The sequence below is a fragment of the Pan troglodytes genome, chromosome 2 (assembly GCF_028858775.2).
Source record: "Pan troglodytes isolate AG18354 chromosome 2, NHGRI_mPanTro3-v2.0_pri, whole genome shotgun sequence".
Lineage (NCBI taxonomy): Eukaryota > Metazoa > Chordata > Mammalia > Primates > Hominidae > Pan > Pan troglodytes.
This window is the reverse complement of record NC_086015.1, coordinates 64,514,406-64,536,425: the sequence shown is the minus strand read 5'-3', so window position 1 is coordinate 64,536,425 and position 22,020 is coordinate 64,514,406. Positions and strand designations below refer to the sequence as shown.

General features: G+C 38.7%; 1 protein-coding gene across 18 annotated transcripts in view; it reads left to right on the top strand.

Annotated features, from left to right (window-relative positions):
- The window catches only part of FHIT (fragile histidine triad diadenosine triphosphatase), a 1,502,083-nt gene that overhangs the window by 711,814 nt on the left and 768,249 nt on the right, over positions 1-22,020 (top strand). For all 18 annotated transcript variants that reach the window (XR_001713011.2, XM_063805996.1, XM_063805995.1 and 15 more), the window contains one exon: positions 399-518. Coding sequence is in view for 17 of the 18 variants with exons in the window: in XM_024355232.2 (XP_024211000.1) it covers positions 399-518 (120 nt within the window). In the remaining variant the exon portion in view is untranslated. The remainder of the gene's footprint in view (positions 1-398; positions 519-22,020) is intronic.

Sequence of the window (22,020 nt, the reverse complement as noted above, 5' to 3'; positions counted from 1 at the left end):
GTTTATAGTTAATACTTAATGAAAATTTTCAGCTTAGCAGACATGACAAAATAGATGGGTAAAAATAAGTAGCTGACAAATAGGGCCTTGTGGATTTGAGTTAAGGTGGCACCGTGAAGTGCAGAGGGAGTGAAGGGGAAAAGCTGTTTTATTGTCCACGTGCAAGCTTCTGCTTGAAAATTGCTAACTCTAATCAAGGAAACACTGGTAGGGAGAGTGGAGTATTTTAGAAAGACTTGCCCAGAATGCATCTTGGTGAACATTCAATGAGGAACAATTTCAATGGCATCCTCTCTGCAACTAAGAATCTGTAGTAATGGAATTTGCTTTCTTTAAGGTGGTATATGAACTGAGTTTCTTAATTGAATTTTATAACTATCCATTGTCTTTTCTTTTAGACTTCAACTGTGAGGACATGTCGTTCAGATTTGGCCAACATCTCATCAAGCCCTCTGTGGTGTTTCTCAAAACAGAACTGTCCTTCGCTCTTGTGAATAGGAAACCTGTGGTACCAGGACGTATCCTTTTTTTTTTTTTTTTGGAGAGGGAAAATAAAAGTCTTCTGAGCCTAACCAGCCAAATGAATATAAATACAAGATTGGCCTCCAGTCTGTCCAAAAAGGTAAATAAAGAATCCATCTCCCTCCCACTTTGAAGACACCAGGTAAGACGTTACTCATATTTATTCTGAATCCAGTTGGTGGCACCAGTAATATGCTTGATCAATGTTGCAGAACTTCTGAAGAGAGTTGCTTAGCAACCGTGGCTTTGGAGGTGAATTTTTGCTTGACCTTTTCACTACCATAGCTGAGTAAATAAATAGGTGCTTCTAAAATGAGCCCAGTGAATATCACGGGCACTTGGTTTTCAGCTTATCTGTTGTGAATTTTAATAGTAGATTGAGTGGTGCCTTTGTGATGTGGAAGTAAGATATGTGAGGATTTGAGACTGACTTTGTTGCTTTACCTCTTGGAGATCATTCAAGTTGTGCATTTTAATTAAATTTATATTATAGATATACTTACAATTTTTTTAAAAAAAATATTAGGACCTGAAATAGCATTTTCTCTTGGGAAAAATACCAGCTTGCAGATCATTGACCAGTGTCATTGGTGGAGTTGTTTTATTTCCCTCTGACCACTGAGTTGTAGTCTTTCCTCCTATAGACTTCAGTAGGAGCTTTATTCTTTTGCAGTGGGAATAACAAGTATTGGTGAAATGCTTGGGAAGTTATCTTTATGTTGTTGAAAGTTTCACTCCTGATTGTGTGCATATGAATTTTGTACGGACTCTTCAGGATGTTTTTCTCTTTCCTCCTTAACTTAGTTTGCCATGCAGAAGGCAACAGAATAAAATTTGATATTTTCAGATAATGAGTATTTTCCACGCTGAGACATGATTTTGCTTTGAAATGAATTTCTTAGTAATTCTGAATGTACAAATATGCCAAGAGGTTTTTCAGAGTAAGCTACATTTTTTTTCCAGTGAAAATGTGGAAAGTGCTTGAGAACTTTATGAACAAGCTTCCTTTCTAGCCACGTAACTATTGTATGCTAAAAAAAAAAATGCAAATAAGAAAAACATGTACCAAAAGATAATTGTGATTGTATTATAGACTCCCAAATTTCTGGAATCCAAATTCTAGTCAAATAAATTGTATTAATTTAGAAAACTAATAAGCAATAATCTAGTAAATATGTAAGCTTTTCTTAATATTTAAAACTCTTCTTTTAAATGAGTCTAAATAATATTAGAAAACTATTTTCTTCTGTTTATTAAAAAAAAACTAGAATGATTTAGAAAGGCCCTAGAAAACAGCACAATTTTTAATTTTAATACCAATTGTTTATTGAAATCTTTTAAAAGACCTGAATTTCTTGAAGTAACATTTTATTTTGCTGTAAGTTTGTAGTGGACTTTTTCCTTTGGGGTTTTTTAAAGCAAAATGTCTGTAAATTCAGGTGTTAAAAGAATATGGTTTAAATGCCGTCTCTCTCTAGGTGCCAGCTTTAACTGACTTTTAGAAAATAAATAAAGTGACCTGGGATGAAAATGTGAATTTAGACAAGATCCGTTTGTCTAAACTCACTCTCATTCCTATGAAAATTAGAGGTCACAGAGATGTACCACTTTTTTTTTGTTGTTGTTCCTTTTGAGGCAGAGTCTCACTCTGTAGCCCAGGCTAAGTTGCAGTGGCACAATCTTGGCTCAGTACAATCTCTGCCTCCCGGGTTCAACCGATTCTTATGCCACAGCCTCCCAAGTAGCTGGGACCACAGGCAGGCACTACCACACTGAGCTAATTTTTATATTTTTAGTAGAGACGGGGTTTTGCCATGTTGGCCACTTTTTAAAATGGTTAATAATGGAATGAACTCCGCTTTGTAGTTTTTTTACTCATATCTTGAGAGTAATTTGATATTTCAGACTTTTTAACAAACTCAGAAAAAGTGATGTCTAAAACCAGGGCATACCTGAGTTTGAACTCAAGAAAAGTAGAAATGTCTATGTCTAGGAAAATATCTGTAGTGAATAGTGAGCAAGTAGTGAATGACAACTCGTTTCTTTCTGGATGGCACTGGTGTCACCATTTGGGAAATGAACCCTGTTCAGTTACTGTATATTTGAGTAAATACCAAGGGCTTGGAGAATATTTTATTAAAATTAACACACTTCAGTTTGTTTGGAAGGTAGCAAGAAGGATCCAACCCTCTCTGATTATAAGAACAATAGGAACCAGAGCTTTTTAAAAATCATTATACTCTATAAGGCTAATTAACAGCTGCAGTATTTAAAACCGTCTCAGGGCCAGTAGACAATGTATTCAGACAGTGCTTTTTATGTGATGATTTTGTAACTTTTTATTTTACTTTACCTTTATAAACTCTGCCATGTTACAACTGGGAGACGCATCTTAATAAGGTACTCCTTTGCTTGCAGAAAGCTCTAGTCTTTTGTCCTGAGACTTGAGAATGGAAGATGTGGATAGCTCTGTCCACTAACATTTCATAAATAAATGGTGAGATGTCTGGAGTGGGCTTTTATCTTCCTCCAGTGTTCTCTCCTGCCTGCCCTAGTCTAGCCGTTAGGTGTGGTTCATCTAGATTTATGCTGTCTCCCTGCCTCTGGGCTTTTCCAATGTAGCCTATAACTTTATCTGAACCACAGCCCTGACCATATCATTCTTCTCTTCCCTTGTTAATAAACCAATAAGGAATGTCTGTTTTTTGAGGATAAAGTCCAAATTCCTTAGAATAGTTTTTAAGGACCTTCATTATACTGGCTCAGTCTCCTTTCCGGCTGTTCCCTGAATATGTGTTGTACTATCACTTTACTATACTTTCTCCTGCCCCTCACCTCAACTGGAGATTCTCCCCATCCTTTTCATTTCATCTGAAGTGCTTTGATAACTGTCCCCTGCTCCTAGGGAAAAAAACAAAACAAAACTCTGTCCTCTTTGTTTGTGACACTCACTTCCTTATTCTCATGTTGATTCATTCAGTACTTTATTACTGAGCTCATACTCTGTTCCAGGTACCAAGACCAAACACATAGCCCAGTCTGCCTCATATACAAAGTACGTGCATCCCTATTTGTCTCTGCACTGAGTCTTTCCTTCCTATGGACGGGACCTGCTCTTGCACATCTCTTTTTTCTTAGCATCCAAATGTACTCTGTTCACTGAATCTAAAGTGAAGCTGGAAACATCAGGAGCATATGCATTTTTCCAGTTAACAGAATAGAGAGACAGGATGTGCCGAAATCCCACCTCTTCCCGATTCCCATCCCCAAGGCCAAGTCTTGTCACCACTTTTTTCCAGATGTTTCAGTATCATGTCCAAGCTAGGTTTTCCCAGCTTCCCCTTCATCCTTTGTCCATTACAATTCTGTTTACAAGTGTGTGAGTGTAGGGAGTTAAATCTAAAAGCAGTGAATGAATTGATGGCAGATGGGAGAAGGTTCTTTGCCATTTCTTTACATGTTAATTTGTGAATGGACCAATCTGTGTTTTAAGGGCCGTATATTGGCATCTTTATGTAAAATGGAACATTTTATTTTGTATGTTTGATGAATTCTTCTTAAAAATGGCATTCAGGTGCCCTTTGGGGAGTGCGCCATTCATGAGAGGCTTGTAAATGTCATCTTTGAACTTGTCTCTCTTATAACATTTTGCTGCCCCTCACCAACACTTATTTCTTATGACTTTGCTTACTGACTTTTTCATAGCTTTCAGAGAAAGAAAAAGAACTGTCAAATCAGAGGCCAAAGATACGCTTTTGAAGCAGGATGGTTTGCTTCATTCTCAAAACAGCCACTTCAGTCCCTCCTTGTTCCCACCTGAAGCAAACACTTCTATTCCTTGCCAACACTGTTTAAAACTTATTGAACAGGCTTTGGCTTCTGTGGTGCAACACTTAGAAGAATATGTTAGAATGTCTTTAATCCATTAATTTCTTGTTACTGGAAAATGCTTTTCAGAGTTTCTTGGTGACAGAATCATTTTGAAGAGTACACATTCAGAATTCTGCAGCAAACATTTTATTCCTGTGTCTCAGTGCAGCCCAGCTATTGTTCATGGCTTAAATAAATTTGAACCATTATGGCTAATGCTTCTCCTTACCCCCACTCCCTTTGCTTTGTGCTGTGTCTATCTCTCTTCTTGAGTTGAGCATGAAAATTAATTTAAACATTAGTGGTATCCATTTGAAGACTGGGGCTTTTATTGTAAATAAAATTATTCATTTGTTCTGTTGTCTTCAGCAGAGAGTGTATTGATCTCTGCATTGCTATTCTGAATGGCATAAGGAGCTGCAACATGAGGGAGACACAGCAACATTTGTGGATGAATTGAATAGGGTGTGTAATGACAGAAACCTTGCTCACTGATCATACTGTATTCTACAAATCATACATCAACAGTTTATTGAATCAGTTATTAAAAAGAGCAGATTTTTCCAATCAAGACCATCTCACGCAGAATGTTACCAGGGCCATACAACATTAGGATGATGCATGTAGGGACAGCCTTACAAAGTATATTTGTGAGAGAATTAGACTAGGTAACTTAAAGAACATTTCTGCTGACACATTAGAAATAAAAAGTTGGCTACCATGCAAACTGTGCTCCAAGATCCAAATTCAAAAGGTAAAAAAGAAAACTCTGACAAATATCTTTTAATACGGAATATTAACTTTCCAAAGAGCAATGTTAAGTTTCCCCAGTTTTCAGACCATTACCATGTTGAGTGTTCCTGAAATAAGTGGAAAAATAATAAAAATAGCTTCATTACTTAACAGTGATTCTTACAGAATAGATGCTATACATAAAAGTGCCCTTTTAGTCCTTCCATAAAAATCAGAAATATTTGTCATTTCCTCAGTAGGTTGTAATCTTGTGAATTCCTTTAATTGTTCAGGAAACTGCAGTTATTAGTGATCTTTCATTTCTCTAAAGAGTTTCTTTTCAAACCTTCCTGTACAAGTAAAATGAGCACAAGCACTATTTTAATATCTTTATAGCTAAAGATAGGTTTTTGCTCTTAAAATTTCCCTAAGCACATGTCTTGTCTTTGCTCTGTGCATGCTTGTTGTATATTAGCCAGCTTAAGAGCTTTTGGAGGAGAAATGTTCAAAGACAATATTGCTGTCCATTGTAGTGGGGCAAGTTGGTTTTCTTGTGGTCACATTATTTTCTTGACTTCATTTGGCAGATTATTGTGTTCAAAGACGTGCATTTAGCAGTGATTGTTAAGTTGGAGCTTTCTTTTTCCTACTTCTGTGGGAAAGGTTTCCATATGAATGTGCACCTACCCTTGGGTTATTAGAGTACATGGCCACCAGCTACAAGCAGCTTCTGATAGCACTGGACAATGGGAACAAAGGAAGTTATTCAACGCTGTCATCATTCAAAGTTGACCAACATCTTTTTTCAGTGTCTAAAATCCACCACAAAGAATCCTGCCAACTCCCATTGTAAGACAAACTTGGTGTGACCATCATCCATCTTGACTTGCCATCTAAAGAATTACAATGCAGAAAACAAATTCATTTTATCTTACATACCAGCTGATCCGTTGGTAGTGAGCTGCCAAGGTTGAGGACTCAGGCTGCACGTGGGGTCAGAAGGCAGTAACTGTCATGGGCACTAGAGGGGAAGGGGAAGCCCTCCTTGCTAGTCTCTTCCTCTCCCAAGTTTATTTTTTGTTTCTGGAGCCGAGACTGACATCTTTATTTTTTATCATAGAACGATGGATTGTTGGAACCTGATGCTGAAGGAATTAAGTAGGTACTTTGTATGTGTGCAAGGAAGGTTTGAAATTGGATGGAGAAAAATGTGTGGACTTTGTGCACTTTGCCCTGGCCCCTTCAAAATGAAGGTGACGTAGCCATGAAACACTGTTCCTGAGGCATGTACATGTTGGTCTCTAGACCTCATCTAGACTACTTCCTGCTATCTGCCTTCTCTTCCTTGACTCTTCTGGCTCCTTGCTGCCTGCTCTCTGGTGAGGATATGTATGTACAAAGTAGCCTTGTGGATTACTAGGTCCCTGTTGCTTAATGATAGTTTTAACTGTCTTTCCTTGATCTTGACCTGTCTTCCATACTATGTTTTACCTTCTAGCCCCAGACCGTGCTGTGCATGGGATGGGGTGGGCTGGCCTGACCTGATTATGCATTACAGGAGAAAAATTCAACTGTCATTTTCATTAGGACTTTTAGCAGGTACATTTCTCAGAATTGCATAAAGGCTGTAGAGTCACTTTTGCAACCAGAAATGTGTATCTTTACGATCTGCGGATCTACACAGAATGTAATTCTGTTAATGTGTATGTATGTTGGGGGAGAGGGATATTAGGGATGTTCTTTCTCCAATTCTAGCAAATGGTAGAATGATAATTATATGTATCTAGACAACACTTCGAATATTTCTTATATTGCTATCGTGGGTATCCTGTAATGTGGAAAGCTGTTCACCATTTCTATTTATTTCCACAGTAACTTTTTCAAGTAGTTTTAAACTTGAAACTTGTTCATGCTTAACAATCACTGAACTCTGTTCATTATATTCTGGGCATATTTTTGACCTGCTTTCCATGCAAGTCATCAGATTTTAAGGAACAGGAAAAGACTGGTCATGGTGTTGCAGGCATCGCACTTGCTAAGGAATATAATTAGAAGTAATGAATGGAATAATAATACATCATTATTTATAAGAAGTGTCATGTCATTAACTCAAATAATGCAGAATATATTCTAATTTGCATTTGGAATGAAAATAGGTTTGTTTGAACATCAGTAGGTAGTTACTTACTGTTTTATATTTCATGCACATATCAAAACTTAAAATCTACTGAGTACATATACGTGGATTTTTTTACAACAGTCAAGATAGGTTTCCTCTCCTAATAGAGTCTTATGTATATTCTTTATTTTTATTATATATACATAATTCGTATATGTGTTCAACTCTTAGAATTAGCATAATTAATTTATATTTATTGCAAATTAATGATCTAATTTATTTACTTAGCTGCCATTTCCTTTCTCAAACTAATTAACTGAAAAAATAACCATAAATTTGCAAATAGCTTCTGGGCACAAATCCTACATTGGACTTATCCTTAAAAACCTCTACAATACCAGATATCTGAAGTAGTTTGCAATCTAAACTATCTTTGTGAGATTTCTACTACAGGCTTTAAATATATTTCAGGAGCCTTGGTTTAGCTTATATCTACCTGCAGTTGGGGGTCAGGATATGGGTGGATATGTCTTAGGCAGTGGAGTTATGTTTATGTGTAACAATTAGTATGACAGGTGGTACTGACCAGTGTCAAAGGTGGTTCCTGAAAGCTCTCTACTGTGCCAGACATCAGCCTATTAATTTGTGCATTGTGGGGAGGTCTGGAGAGTCCCAGGGGAGGAAGAAAAGAGGTGGTGAGCAGCACGCAAGGGTAATAAGTAATACTTCTGTATTTCAATATAGTAATAACAGGAATGGACATGCCAATGCACATGGTCTCAGTAGATTTTAGAGGGAGATTTTAGAGAGAGAAAAACAGATGGAAGAAGCTCCTTTATATTCCTAAGACCAAGCATGTTCTTTGTTCTTCAAGACCATTAAGTCAAGCATAGTTGTAGATTAGCTGATTAATTAAGACCAACAGAACTCTTTCTTTGTAGCAAATGGTCATCTTCCTCACACTGAACTTAGCCTCCTAATAGTGGTTTAAGGGAAAGCTTACTTGTAGCATGGGGGATACTGAGGCAATTTCCTTCCTTCCTTCCTTCCTTCCTTCCTTCCTTTCTTTTCCTTTTGTATATGTGTTTGGGGTAACTGTGGCAGTGGAGAGTATATTTATATACATATAACTAATATCTTACATTAAGATAATATTTTTAAATAATTAAAATTATATTTTATGACTAACAATGCATTATTGGAGTCAATATTTTGTTTCACACAGGCACAGTGGTGCACACCTGTAATCCCAGAGTTTTGGGAGGCTGAAGCAGGGGGATCACTTGAGACCAGGAGTTTGAGACCAGCCTAGGCAGCATAGCTAGACCCTTTTCTACCAGAAAAACTTATTGGCAAGGTGTGATGGCATGCATCTGTAGTCCTAACTACTAGGGAGGCTGAGGTAGGAGGATTGCTTTAGCCCAGGAGTTCAAGGTTATAGTAAGCTGTGATTGCACCACTGCACTCTAGCCTGGGCTGCAGAGCAAGAACCTTTCTGAAACAAAAATTGTTCTATCCTCATTGGCCTATAAGTGGTTTGAATGGAAAAGCTGAGGCACAGACCAATGGTGGCTCTAGTTCATGGGAGTCTGGGCTTTACCCAGGACTTTTGATTCTCATTCCATTGTTCATTTCACCTTCTCCAGTTGCATTTCACATATGCTGCAAACATCTATGTACTGTGGGGTGGGTGTCCTGAGAAGTTCTTTTCCCTAGAGTTTAAACCTTTCCCATTAGCCCCACTTTCTAGTGTTGTATTTTCCTAAATCTTTACTCTGCCATTTATATTTTTATGGGCGTTTTGCTGTTAGTGGCTTTATTATTTTATTGTAAGCTTCATTATCATTTAAGAATAAGACCAACCTTAGTGACTTCTGAAAGTCTAGAAGGTTTAAGCCTTACTCTCCACTGCCATCTATATGGGGCCAGGCAGTTTAGCTTGGCTAGCAGCATAATTTGCTCTGAGATAAAATGGGTCCAGGAGGAGCTAAATTCATCTGGCTCTCCAATTTTTCTCCTTTCTGATAGGTTTTGAAATGCCTGAAGTTATCAAGAACTTCTTTTTATCTTTAAGATTAATTTTCAGTTCAAGAGATTTACGTGCTAATACTTTAAAAGTTAGCCATGATACCCTTCCATTCACCAAAGATGATTGCTTTAATAGTTGTTAAATAAGATGTGTCAAGATAAAAATAAATCAACAGGAATTACATGAAAATCTAGAGTGTTTCACATGCAGAGGCCTAGAATACTAGTTAGTATTTTCTATTCTGTTTAGGAACCAAATGACTCTAGAAGCCATCTCTCAGGGAGCCATATCTGCAGTAATGTAATTGAAGTTCAGGAGTGCAGCAGATGTTGAGTGAAACTTTTCATATTTCCGTGGGATAAACAGCTAAGGCCTAAGCAGGAATGCTGACATTTGGGGACAGATGCTCCCCACATCCACATTACTGAGAGGCAGCAGCAGAACCATTCCTACCTCACTGAAACATACCTCCACGCCCCCAAACTGCAAAGGGAGAGGATTCGTGAGGGCAAAGATCGACAGTTGAAATGAGGAGTGTAGAGATGCTTTCTTCTTCCCTCTTCTGGAATAATTACTCCCACTGCCTCGAAAGTCACATCCCTTGGGGGATGCTTTCCACAAAATGACACTGGCATCTTGTTCTTTGGCTTGATGCTACGAAGCTGTAGGACCTGCAGGCTGATGCAGGCACTGTCATGATCTGGGAGTGCAGGGAGGTACAATTGCTTTTGGAGAGCTTCCCATGTGCTCTGTGGAGTTTGGAATTGTACATGAGCACACAAGAGTGCTTGCTTCTCATCTTTGCATTCCTGAATGTAGGGTGGGGCAGGGGAGGCTTGTTGGAGAGGCCTGTAGTAGCAGAGCAAGAAGTCACTGAAGAGGAGTAGCGTTCCTAGGAAAAAAGATGAAAACAACTTTTCTACACTATTTCACCTTTTCGGTAGCCCTTTGAAGAAGCCCAGAAGCACCAACCTCAGCAGGTCCCCCGGTTCCTGTAAATGACCATGAATGTCCGAGTAGGAGGCAGGCACCACTAGGTTGCTCAGGTAGATGCTGGGCCAACTGAGGTGCTGGCCTCTCCAGAGAGGGGATTGGGTCATGGAACACCGGCAGACCTAAAAGGGAGACACGGCTGTCCTTTTGTAAATGGATCCTCAGAAACAAAAGGGGGCGAGACTTTACTACCTTCCTGGAAAAAACATGTCTGTTAATTCACCAGTGCAGACTACCGTATTTGCAGAGGCTCCCAGCAGATGGAACTGGAGCTAGACCAGGGACACTTACCTGTCACCTGTTTGTGTGTGTGTGTGTGTGTGTGTGTGTGTATGTGTTGTGTGTTTCATTTTGTGTTTTTGTTTTTGAGACAGGGTCTCACTCTGTCATCCAAGCTATAGTACAGTGGTACAACCTTGACTCACTGCAGCCTTGAGCTCCAGGACTCAAGTGATCTTCTCACCTCAGCCTCCTGAGCAGCTGGGACTACAGGTGCGGGCCACCACGCCCAGCTAATTTTTGCATTTTTTGTAGAGACAGGGTTTCACCATGTTGCTCAGGCTGATCTCAAACTCCTGAGCTCAAGCAATCTACCTCAGCCTCCCAAAGTGCTGGAATTACAGGCATGTGCCACCAAACCTGGCCACCTGTCACCTGTTGACAGGCAACCTGATACCTAAGACCACTCTGCCTTTAACGCTAGCATAGCTTAGCCTCACTATGGGGGGAACACTTGTAGAGAGCTCTAAGTAATAAAAGTTGCATCTCAAGTCTGTGCTTGGTAGGATATAAAATTTTAAAAGAACCAAGACTAGAATTTTAAAATGGAGAGATTTACAATTATGGAAAGTGACTACATAGTTATACGTTCTGCCCAAGATATTATTAAAGAGCCAGAAAGGGATTCAACATAGGGTGGCTGGAAAAGTAATGGCAAAGAATATAATGGTAGCACGTCTTTGTCCCACTAAGTTGAGATTCTTCAATTATTGTTTACACAAAGAGATGACATAAATCTTAAAAAAAAAGGGGTTGTCAGTCAATACCACATTAGGTAGGGTGTGATCGCTTTAATTCTTAGAGTCAGAATCTTGCATATATTAGATGGTTGATAAATATTTATGGGATAAATTTAATTTTGCTTTAAAACAGGATGGTTAGGTAGAGGAATATTCATTTAATTATTAAATATTTTCTGAAGATCTGTATGTCAGGTTCTTCTCATTTTCTTTTTCATTTCTAATCTAAATTTGGCATGCTCTTAAGCCAACAAAGTATCAATGTAAGGATTAAATGCTATTGGAACTTTTTTGCATGGCAGCAGCCAGAGTGATCCTGTTAAAACTTGTTGAATCTATGTCACTTCTCTCATTATCCCCACAGTGGCTTCCTACCTTCTTCTAACTAAAGCCAAAGTTATCACAGTGATTGACAAGTTTCCTACTTGTTCTCCTCCATCCACCCCCTGCCATCAACCACTGCCCCTCTGATTTCATCTATTACTATTTTTCCTGTAGTGAGTTGAATGGGGATCCCTCAAAAGAGATGTCCATATCTCAATCCTTGAAACCTGTGAATGGTACCTTATTAGGGAAGGGGTCTTTGTGGATGTGTGAGTTAAGTATCTCACCTTGAGGTGGGGAGATTATCCTGGATCAGCCAGGCAAATCCTACATCCAATGGCAGTGTCCTTACAAGAGTGAGACAGGGAGATTACATGGAGAAAAGGAGGACACAACATGATCGTGAAGGCAGAGACTGGAGTGATGTGGTCACAAGTCAAGGAATGCTGACAGCCATCAGAAGCTGGAGCAGCAAAGAGGGAGCGTGGCCCTGCTGACACCTGGATGCCACGCTGGCCTCCAAAACCATGACAGCATCAATGGCTATTGTTTTCAGCCACCGATTTATGGTAATTTGTTACAGCAGCTACATACAACTTTCAAAGCTCCCCACATTCGCTCAGATCCAACCACACTAGATTCCTTGTTGTTTGTTGAACATTCTAAGCACACTGCTGCCTCATAGCCCTTGAACCAGCAGCTGTTTATTCTTCGTGGAATGCCAATTCCCCAGATGTACATATGCTATGTTCACTCAACTCCTTCAGACCTCTATTTAGATTGTGCTCAAATGTCACAGAATAGTCTTTCCCATTATCTTAAAATTGCACCCCTACCACATGACGTTCCTTTGTAGTGTTTATACACTAAATTATTATATAATTTATTTGTGTGTGTGTGTGTGTGTGTGTGTGTGTGTGTGTTTCAGGCTGACTAGAATGTGAGCTCTCTGAGGGCAGGGATGATTCTCAGGTTTATTCATGAATGCATCTCCTCTGCCTGGGCAGGGCCAGGCTCATAGGAGGTGTTCAGTAAATATTTGTTAAATGAATATTTGCTAGATGAGTGACCCTGGTTGACCATGTTGGCTTTTTAGCTCTAAAGATAAAAGAGGACAACGGTCCTCATTTAACAAGTAGAATAATGTGGTAAGTTCTCACACCAGGCAGTATACTGCAATGGTTAACATAGTGTCAACCAGGATTTCTATGTACCTAACATACATGAACACATGCTTGGAGACATAACTAATATTCATCATTCCAAAGTGGCCTACTTTGAAAGAGAGAGAAGTAACAGGTGGTTTGAGCATGAAAAATACTCAACCCCTCCCATGCCCAGCACAGGTTTCATAGATTTCCATGTGGATTCCAGCCAGGCTGATGAAATCAGTTATTTCCTCGGCTGAGAGAAATCTAACAGAAGCGTTTGATAACTCATCGGCTCGTGAGATTTGATTTCCCAAGATTGTATATGCCACTGTCTTGCCTTCCTCAGGAAGTCTGGAGCAGCTCTGTAAGAAATTTCTTCAGTTTAGTCAAGTTTTTATGGCCTTATCGTCTTGGCTTCCCATGCATACAGGTTGCCTTACATAACATGCCCTTTTGTAGGTCTCTATTTCTTTCTGATGATCCCTTTGATGAAACCTTCTTCTGATTTATTATTTCTATAATAATCAAGGCAATTTCCATTAGACAATTTTAGTTTGTTTATTCATTTATTTCCTAGAATTTTTAAAACATGATTTAAGGTGACTACGATAAAGTAGAGTAAGATTTAAGTGCTTTAAAAAAAAGCAAACTACAAAATTCAAGAAGTAGTAAAAGGAAAGTAAGATGGACCAAAAGTGAGATTAGTGCATCAAATAGATATAAAATATTTATATACTTGCTAGAGATAGTGATATGGTTTGGCTGTGTGCCCACCCAAATCTCATATTGAATTGTAGCTCCCATAATTCCCACATGTTATGGGAGGGAGCCCGTGGGAGATAATTGAATCACGGGGATGGTTTCCCCCATACTGTTCTTGTGGTAATGAATAAGTCTCCCGAGATTTGCTGTTTTTATAAGGAGTTTCCCCTTTCACTTGGCTCTCATTTTTCCTTTTGCCTGCTGCCGTGTAAGATGTACCTTTTGACTTCTGCCATGATTGTGAGGCCTCCCCAGCCACGTGGAACTGTGAGTCTATTAAACCTCTTTTTCTTTATAAATTACCCAGTCTTGGGTGTGTCTTTAGCAGCCTGAAAACAAACTAAAACAGATGGGTCACAAAGTTGGCCCTGAACTTTCTATCACCAACCTAAATAAGGAAAGAGCATCAATTCTTGAGGTAAAAATAGGCTGATTGTTCAGAAAAATGCAGAAATGTGCACAACACCAGAGATCAGGCAATTTTCTGTGAATTCTTCCTCAAGGAGATGATGCCAGAATATGTAATTGACAGCATTCTCAAAACATCCTTCCAATGCACATGGAGGCTGTTTCTCAAAAATATGTTCTGAGTCTGGTACTCAACATCTCTACTCCTCCTGCCAAATCTTGTCTGAACTGGGTGCAGTGAGCTCTCAGGTTTCCTTGTTTATCACTCCCGCAACTCCAGTCTACCACTATCCATCCTCCAGTCTACCACTATGTAGCTGACATAGATTTTTAAAAATACAGCAACAAGAACAGGTTGTTCCTTTGCATTAAGAACTTATGGTTGTTTCTGGCTGGGCATAGTGACTCACGCCTGTAATCCCAACACTTTGGGAGGCTGAGGCAGGTGATCACTTGAGGTCAGGAGTTCGAAACCAGCCTGGCCAACATGGTGAAACCCTGTATCTACTAAAAATGCAAAACTTAGCCAGGTGTGCTGGTGGGCACTTTTAATCCCAGCTTCTCAGGAGGCTGAGACACGATAATTGCTTGAACTCAGGGGGGCAGAAGTTGCAGTGAGCTCAGATCGTGCCACTGCACAACCAGCCTAGGCAACAGAGCAAGACTCTGTGTCAGAAAAAAAAAAAACAAACTTCTGGTTGCTGTTGCTGTTTCTTTCAATTAAAGTAAAATCTGACATTCCTCTGACCTTCACCTGCCACCCTCTGACCTACACAGGGTCCCTGGTTTTCCTCCTTTCAATTCCTGTTCCCTTGTCATCACTTACACACAGAGGCCTTCCCTGACCCTACCACAAAACTCAAACCATGGAAATGATGGTTACAAGGCTCTCTCAGTCCTGTTTCTGGTATTGTTGAATGTACATGGGAGAAGAAAGAGCTCTGCCTGCCAATGGCTCTACTGCCTCATTTACTGTCTTTGGGTACAAAACATTTGTACTTGTCAAAACTGCAAATGAGCTTTGGACAGGGAATTGGAGAAATGTATTTTAGTCCCATATGGGGAAACTTAGGTCATTTATTCTTTTTTGTTTGATTTGCTCATGTGAAGATAAAGGTATTTTCTGCTATGAAGACAGGTATTTGCCTGCCTCCTGGGCTCTTGTGAGAGAATTAAAACAAGGTGATATGGAAGTCAGAAGAATGAATAAATTTGGCATATTGGAAGCATGGTATAATAATTATAATTTTTGGCCGGGCACAGTGGCTCATGCCTGTAATCCCAGCACTTTGGGAGGCCGAGGTGGGCGGATCACGAAGTCAGGAGATCGAGACCATCCTGGCTAACACGGTGAAACCCCGTCTCTACTAAAAATACAAAAAATTAGCTGGGTGTGGTGGCGGGCACCTGTAGTCCCAGCTACTCGGGAGGCTGAGGCAGGAGAATGGCGTGAATCCGGGAGGCGGAGCTTGCAGTGAGCCGAGATCATGCCATTGCACTCCAGCCTGGGAGACAGAGCAAGACTCCGCCTCAAAAAAAATTATAATTATTATTATTTTTTTATTGTCCATTATCCTGATGCCTTAAGGTTGATCAAGGGCATGGGTCTTGGAATGGACATTATATAATGGTAGCCCTAAATTTGTAAAACTGAAGCTTAAATGGAATTAAAAAAAATACTGCATTTCTATGTGAACATCACATAGCAACTGGAAAAACCCAGACTCAATTTTAAATTAGTCATTTAAAAATGGCATTAAAATAACACCCTTGATTTAAAATAAACCAAAAAATTTATAGGCATTTGATATGAGCCTTTTTCCTTTTTTTTTCTCTTCTATGAGGCATGGTAGTAAAAATCAAACCCAACCAAGCAAACACACCTTTATTATTTCTACTGTTTTTAGTACTTGGGAAGAGGTAGGTGTGTGAAAAATGCTGCTGTTCATTCATGGCTTAGAGTTGCTTTGCCATAGTGGTTTTAAATTAAACCCTCAGGGGGTTTAGATGAGTCTAGATGCTCAACTCTCATTAACCATAATGGGAGTTACTCTAAGTGTCTCGCTCCTCCACCCACAACATTGAAAAATGACCCTCTAACACCATGTTAGTGTCCTCTTTGAACTAATTTTAATGGATTTTTTTTTGAAAGTGAAGCATCTCTGCAATCCTGGGGTCAATGAGACTACCAACAATTCAGCAATAAGCAGTAGACCTTCATTTTGGAGTGCTCAGCCTGTACATGCTGGAAAGGTTTGGACTAGGACTGACATGGTCTCTAGACGAGATGTTTCTCTTTTATTTAGTTTCAAATCACACTACTGTTTCTTTTTAAAATCTCTTTCATCCACAGCTCAGCCTCCTGATATAATCCGTACACAGGAGATACTGAGCATTAACGTAGTTCTGATACTACTGAAATGTTATGGAGAAAAGGAATTACAGTTTATCCTTGGAGAGCACAGGTTTGAAATGTGTGGGTCCACTTCTGTGGATTTTTTCAATAAATATATTAGAAAAATTTTTTGGACATTTGTGACAATTTGAAAAAACTCAAACTAGCTAGAAATATCTAAAAAAAGAATAAAGGTATGTCATTAATATATGTAGATACTAGTCTGTTCTATCATTTAGTACCATAAACACAAACAAGCCTAAAATTTATCGAAACATAGGCACACAAACACAGTCTGGACATGGTGCCACTTGCAGTTGAGAGGAATATAAAGAAATATAAAGATGGTGTATGAAATCATAAATGCATAAAATTAACTGTAGTACATACTGTACTATAAGAAATTTGTAGCCACCTTGTATTGCTATTGGGGTGAGCTCAAGTGTTGGGAGTATCTGCTTAAAACTCCCCAGGACACTAATCATCTCTGAGTGAGCTGATGGTCACTCCAGTAAATTGTGTTTCACAGTAAAAAGTGATCTTTCATGGTTCTCATTTTTCTTTGTGTGTGATGCATACCATAAACCTGGAATAGTACCATGGGACTAACATGAAGGGTCACTAGTGATGCTGGACGTGCTCCCAAGAAGCAGAGAAAAGCCATGATGTTACAAGAAAAGGTTAAATTGCTTGATATGTACCCACAGTTTTAGACAGATGACTCATCTTGTAAATAGATGATGTCAAGCTATGGTGTCAATACATGCAGTATAATACTGTAAATGTCTTTTCTCTTCCTTATGGTTTTCTTAATATTAATATTTTCTCTAGTTTACTTTAAGAATACAATACATAATACATAAACAAAATATTTGTTAATCAAGTGTTTATTGGTAAGGCTTCCAGTCAACAATAGTCTACTAGTAGTTAAGTTTTGGGAAGTTAAGTTACATGTGAATTTTCAACTATGCAGATGGGGAGTGGTACAGGATCACTTGCCCCTTAATTGTTCAAGGGCCAACTGTAAATATATTCAAACTATTTGGTATTTTTAATGCAGTCTACCAGTAACCAGCTAATGAATTGCTTGACTAAATAAATGTTTTGTTTAAATTATATCTATGAAGCTGCAGTCTAGTTTATATCAAGTGTAACCCATTTTTAAACCTTTCATTTATTTTTTCTAATCATAAGAATATCTGCCCACTGTACAAAATAAAAACCATCTATAATCTTATTATCCAGAAATAACCTTTGCCAAAACTGCAGTTTATTCCTTTCTACTTTTTTCTTTGTTCTTACATGTTTCTCTAGAAAAAGAGAAACACTTTATAACATGATTTTAACCTACTTCATTGTTGACATTTTTCTGACGTTTTAATATGTATGTAAAAAATAATTGTTTTTTAGACAGTCTCACTCTGTTGTCCAGGATAGAGTGCAGTGGTGCCATCTCGGTGCTCACTGCAACCTCCACCTCCTGAGTTCAAGCAATTCTCCTGCCTCAGCCTCTTGAGTAGCTGGGATTACAGGCCACCATGCCCAGCTAATTTTTGTATTTTTACTAGAGACGAAGTTTCCCCATGTTGGCCAGGCTGGTCTCAAACTCCTGGCCTCAAGCAATCTGCCTCCCTCTGCCTCCCATAGTGCTTGGATTACAGGCATGAGCCAGCGCACCCAGCCTGCATATAAATGAAATTTTTAACGATGGTATAATATTGTGCCATATGGATCTACTATAATATATTAGTTATTACTGACTTTTCGACATATGTGTAACAAATATTTTGGTACAGGATCTTTGGTAATGTTTCTGCTAAATGTCTTAAACTGGAATCACTACTTGCTATAATGTTATGTGGTGTTTAAATGGATGAACATTCCGAAGTTATTGTATACTAGCACTGCATGGGGGTACACATCTCATAAACTTCAAGAATTAGGTTTTTTGTTTTGGCCTAACCTTTTCCAAGTTGATAGATTTTACATATCTCATTGTTTACATTTTATTATCTAATTGCTAGTGGAGTTAACTTTTAAACATATATATACATTACCTTTATCAATAAGTTACCTATGAAGGTGCTTTGCTTCTTTTTCTATTGGGATATTTTTAAAAACCCAATATGTTAGAGATCTTTTACGAATTAACCCTCTACCTGTCACATTTGTTGCAAATATTGTTCTTTTTTTGGCCCTAGCCTCTTCAGTTTCTTTAAGATGTTATTAACATGTAGAATTTTGTCATAGTTATGTCAACTTGGTCATTTATGAGTTTTTCCTGTTCTTTTATGCAAAATCTATCCTGAGATTAAATATTTGTGCGTATTTTCTTGTGATTTTTTTGAATGAGTTTTCTTTCTTCTAATTTTTCTTTTGCTAGTCCACTATCACCAACAAGTTCATGGAACTTCATAGGCATGCTTTAAAAATTCACTGTATCTTCCTGGCCACCCTTGAAGAAGGTAAAGAATGGTATTTCCAAGTTTATAAATGGAGAGACCAGGAGTGTCATGATGAACCGGGCAGTATGGTTCTAGAAGCACAGCAGTGTTTTCACATTCTAACTAACTTCTTTACAGAACTCCTAAGTTGGTCTTTATACTATTAATTGCTAGTTTCACATGTTTCCTGCATAGGGGTAATATTGAAAAGACAGATCTTGGGGATTGTGGCACAACTATAATGCGTCTTCTGAGTCATGAAATGTACTATATTCAATATGGTGTTACGGTGCTGTTTTACATTCTAGATTGTGTTTAATATAATTCTCATATAAAATGCTTTCTGCAATATTATAATTTCTTAAAAATGATAAGCCATATATGGCAATTCCCAGTTAACCAGGCCATTGGACTGAAGACCACCCTTTGACCGTTGATGAAGAGCAAAAAAGTCATAGTAATATCAGTGGGTCAGCCGCCTGTAGTTTTAGGGAGGTGGGTGTAGAGAGACAGAGGAAGTAGCTACTAGTATCCTATGATTCCGATGCTATCTAAAAGACAACTCATATTTGATGGAGGGAATAAAACGTCAAAGAATATGTGAAAGGTATAGTAGGATGGAATGGAAGAATTTTACATGTATTTCATCATATATAGAAATAATATAAATAAGAAAAATATCTACAACAAGTTGTGTGTTCTCAAATCACCTCGTGAATGACCTTTATCAATTTTTAAAAATGAAATAGATAAAAATTTGCACAAGTAAAAATATATTTAACTTAACCCTAAAATAACATTAACTCTTGAGCCTTTATAACTATTCACCCACTTTTTGTCATTAAGAGATACCTTGGAATTTGTCAGCTTAACAACTTCTCGACATGTTTTTATAGCCAAAATGCAACAGAAATTACATTAAAGAATTTCCCCTGTCTGACGTGACTTTGAACATGAAAGGGTTTTGAAAGGATGCTGCTATCCATCCTCAGAGGAGTAGAGATTCAAATGATTATGTTTTCTTAGCTCCCATGAAGTCGAAGTGTGTATCTCAATTGATTTCTCAATTTACTGAAGCCCCTATTATAATTATCCCTATTATAACATGGGTGTAATTGATCACTTTCGCTCAAGTGATCCCTGTCATTGTCTCAGCCGTCAGAACGTACAATTCAGTACAGAGATGTTACTCTGGCGGAGATGCTTCTTGCAAAGCCAGGTCATTTTATTTATTTATCTAACATATAACATTTATGCTCTGAGATTGTTCTAGGCATTTGATAAATATTAATTTAACACTCATGAGCAAACCTATCAGGTGGGTACTGTTGGTATCTCCATTTTATAGATGACAGAATGAGATAATCTGAGCCAAATGGATCTAGACCAAACAGCTATTAAGTGGCAGAGCCAGGTTTCAAATCCAGGTGGTCTAACTCTAGAGTCCTTTCTCTAGACCAGTGGTCCTGGGGCCCCGGAAGGTCCCCAAGACCTTTGCAGAATTTGTGAAGTAGTTCCTTTTCCAACTATGAGTCTATATGAGGCCAACTTCTTCCTATGCTTTAGCGAAGACATCTCATGATAGATTGCATACAGAAGCAGAAATAAGGATGCAATTATCTTCTATCAAGCCATTCATTAGAGATTTGTCACTCTTCACACTAGTTTTTTTTGTTTTAGAAAATATTATTAAAATATTACATTAACATATGGGTTTATTATTTTAAGTAAATGAATAAATATTTTAGAATTTTCTTAGTTCTAACTTGGAATTAAATATCAGCAAATATAGTTACATAAATTCAAGCTCTTCGGTGTAGTCAATTTTTGAACAGTGTGAAGAGGTACAGAGAACAACAGGTTTGTGGATAGGTCCTCTGAACCTATAGTATGTTTCCCCACTCCTTTGTCTCAGCTCCAGATTTCCCTGCCTTCCCCGCCTTCCCCACTATATCAACTTTAGTGTTCACTTAAAAATGTGAGCCTTATTTCCTGAAGGCAAAGGTGATTTTTGCATACCCAGAGGCAGTATTCATGGGCTGAGGAATATAAGCTTTGCAGCTGAGGGCCTGGATGTGAATCCAAGCTCAGATGTCTTACAAGAGCAAGCCCTGGGAATTACTTAACCTAGATTTCCTTCAGTTACCTTATGCTTCAAATGGGCGGTAATAGTATCTACCCAGCGGAATTGTTATGAGGATCATGTGAGTTAATATATGCAAAATGCTTAAACTCTCTCCCGTGCATATGAAGCATTCAAATATAAGCTCCATTATTGTTAAGTTTCTATTGTTATGAGAATTATAGAAGAGTCTAATGTGATTTTTGTGTTCTACAAGTTTTCTTAAAGTTTCTCTTATTTCCGTGAACATTTTTTTTTTTTTAAATTAAAGCCCAAACTTCCCTTTGTAGCTTGTTTTTCAAAGCAGAGCCAGGTCTATGACAGTAGCCTTGATCTTAATTGTGTGGTTAGTTCTCTTTGGGGTGAGGCTACTCTTGAAATGCATTTATCTTCTTGTAAGCCCATAAATACTGATGTTAATGGTGTCATTCCTCCTTCCTGGACGAATTCCCTCAATTTCTTGCATTTCACATCCCGTAAATGTATAGATTTTCCTTCCTCCTCCTCCCACCACATCCAGTGGTGCTATTTGTGTTCTGTGCCAGGGACAGGGGCAGGATCTCCTGCCTTGAACCGAGCTCTGCAGCCTTCCTGCCAGCTGCAGTCCACATCAGGCCTACAGTTGGTTTTCTTCCCAGCTTCCGCTCACACTAGGATGGAATATTACCCTCTTATAATGGCTTGTTTATCTAGCAGCTCTCCCTCGGCTCCAGGTCAGAGGCTTTCCTCCAGGCACCACTCCGTGCCTGCCTGTTCATTTGTGGTGCCCACTGTTTTGTCTGCCTGCCTCACCTTGTCTGTGGCAGGTCACTGTCCCTCCAGGGTATGCGGTAACCAGCTGCATTTTATCTAGTAAGGTGGCCTCTGCTCACATGCTCTTGTGACAGATTACAGCCTGGCTTCCCACCAGGGACTCCTCTGAGTGAGACACCAAAGGCTGTTGTCAGTGTGGCTGTTGGTGGGAGAGTCCTCAGTGTCCAAAGATACCCTTAGCAGTTTCATGTGTCTGTAGGAACGCTTTCATGTGACTTCTGTGTCTCCTGATGGATCTGGAAAGATTTCTCTCCTCTCAGAGACTTCTAGGTTGTCTTACTGACATTGGAGGCAAAATGGCTTATGATAAACACTGG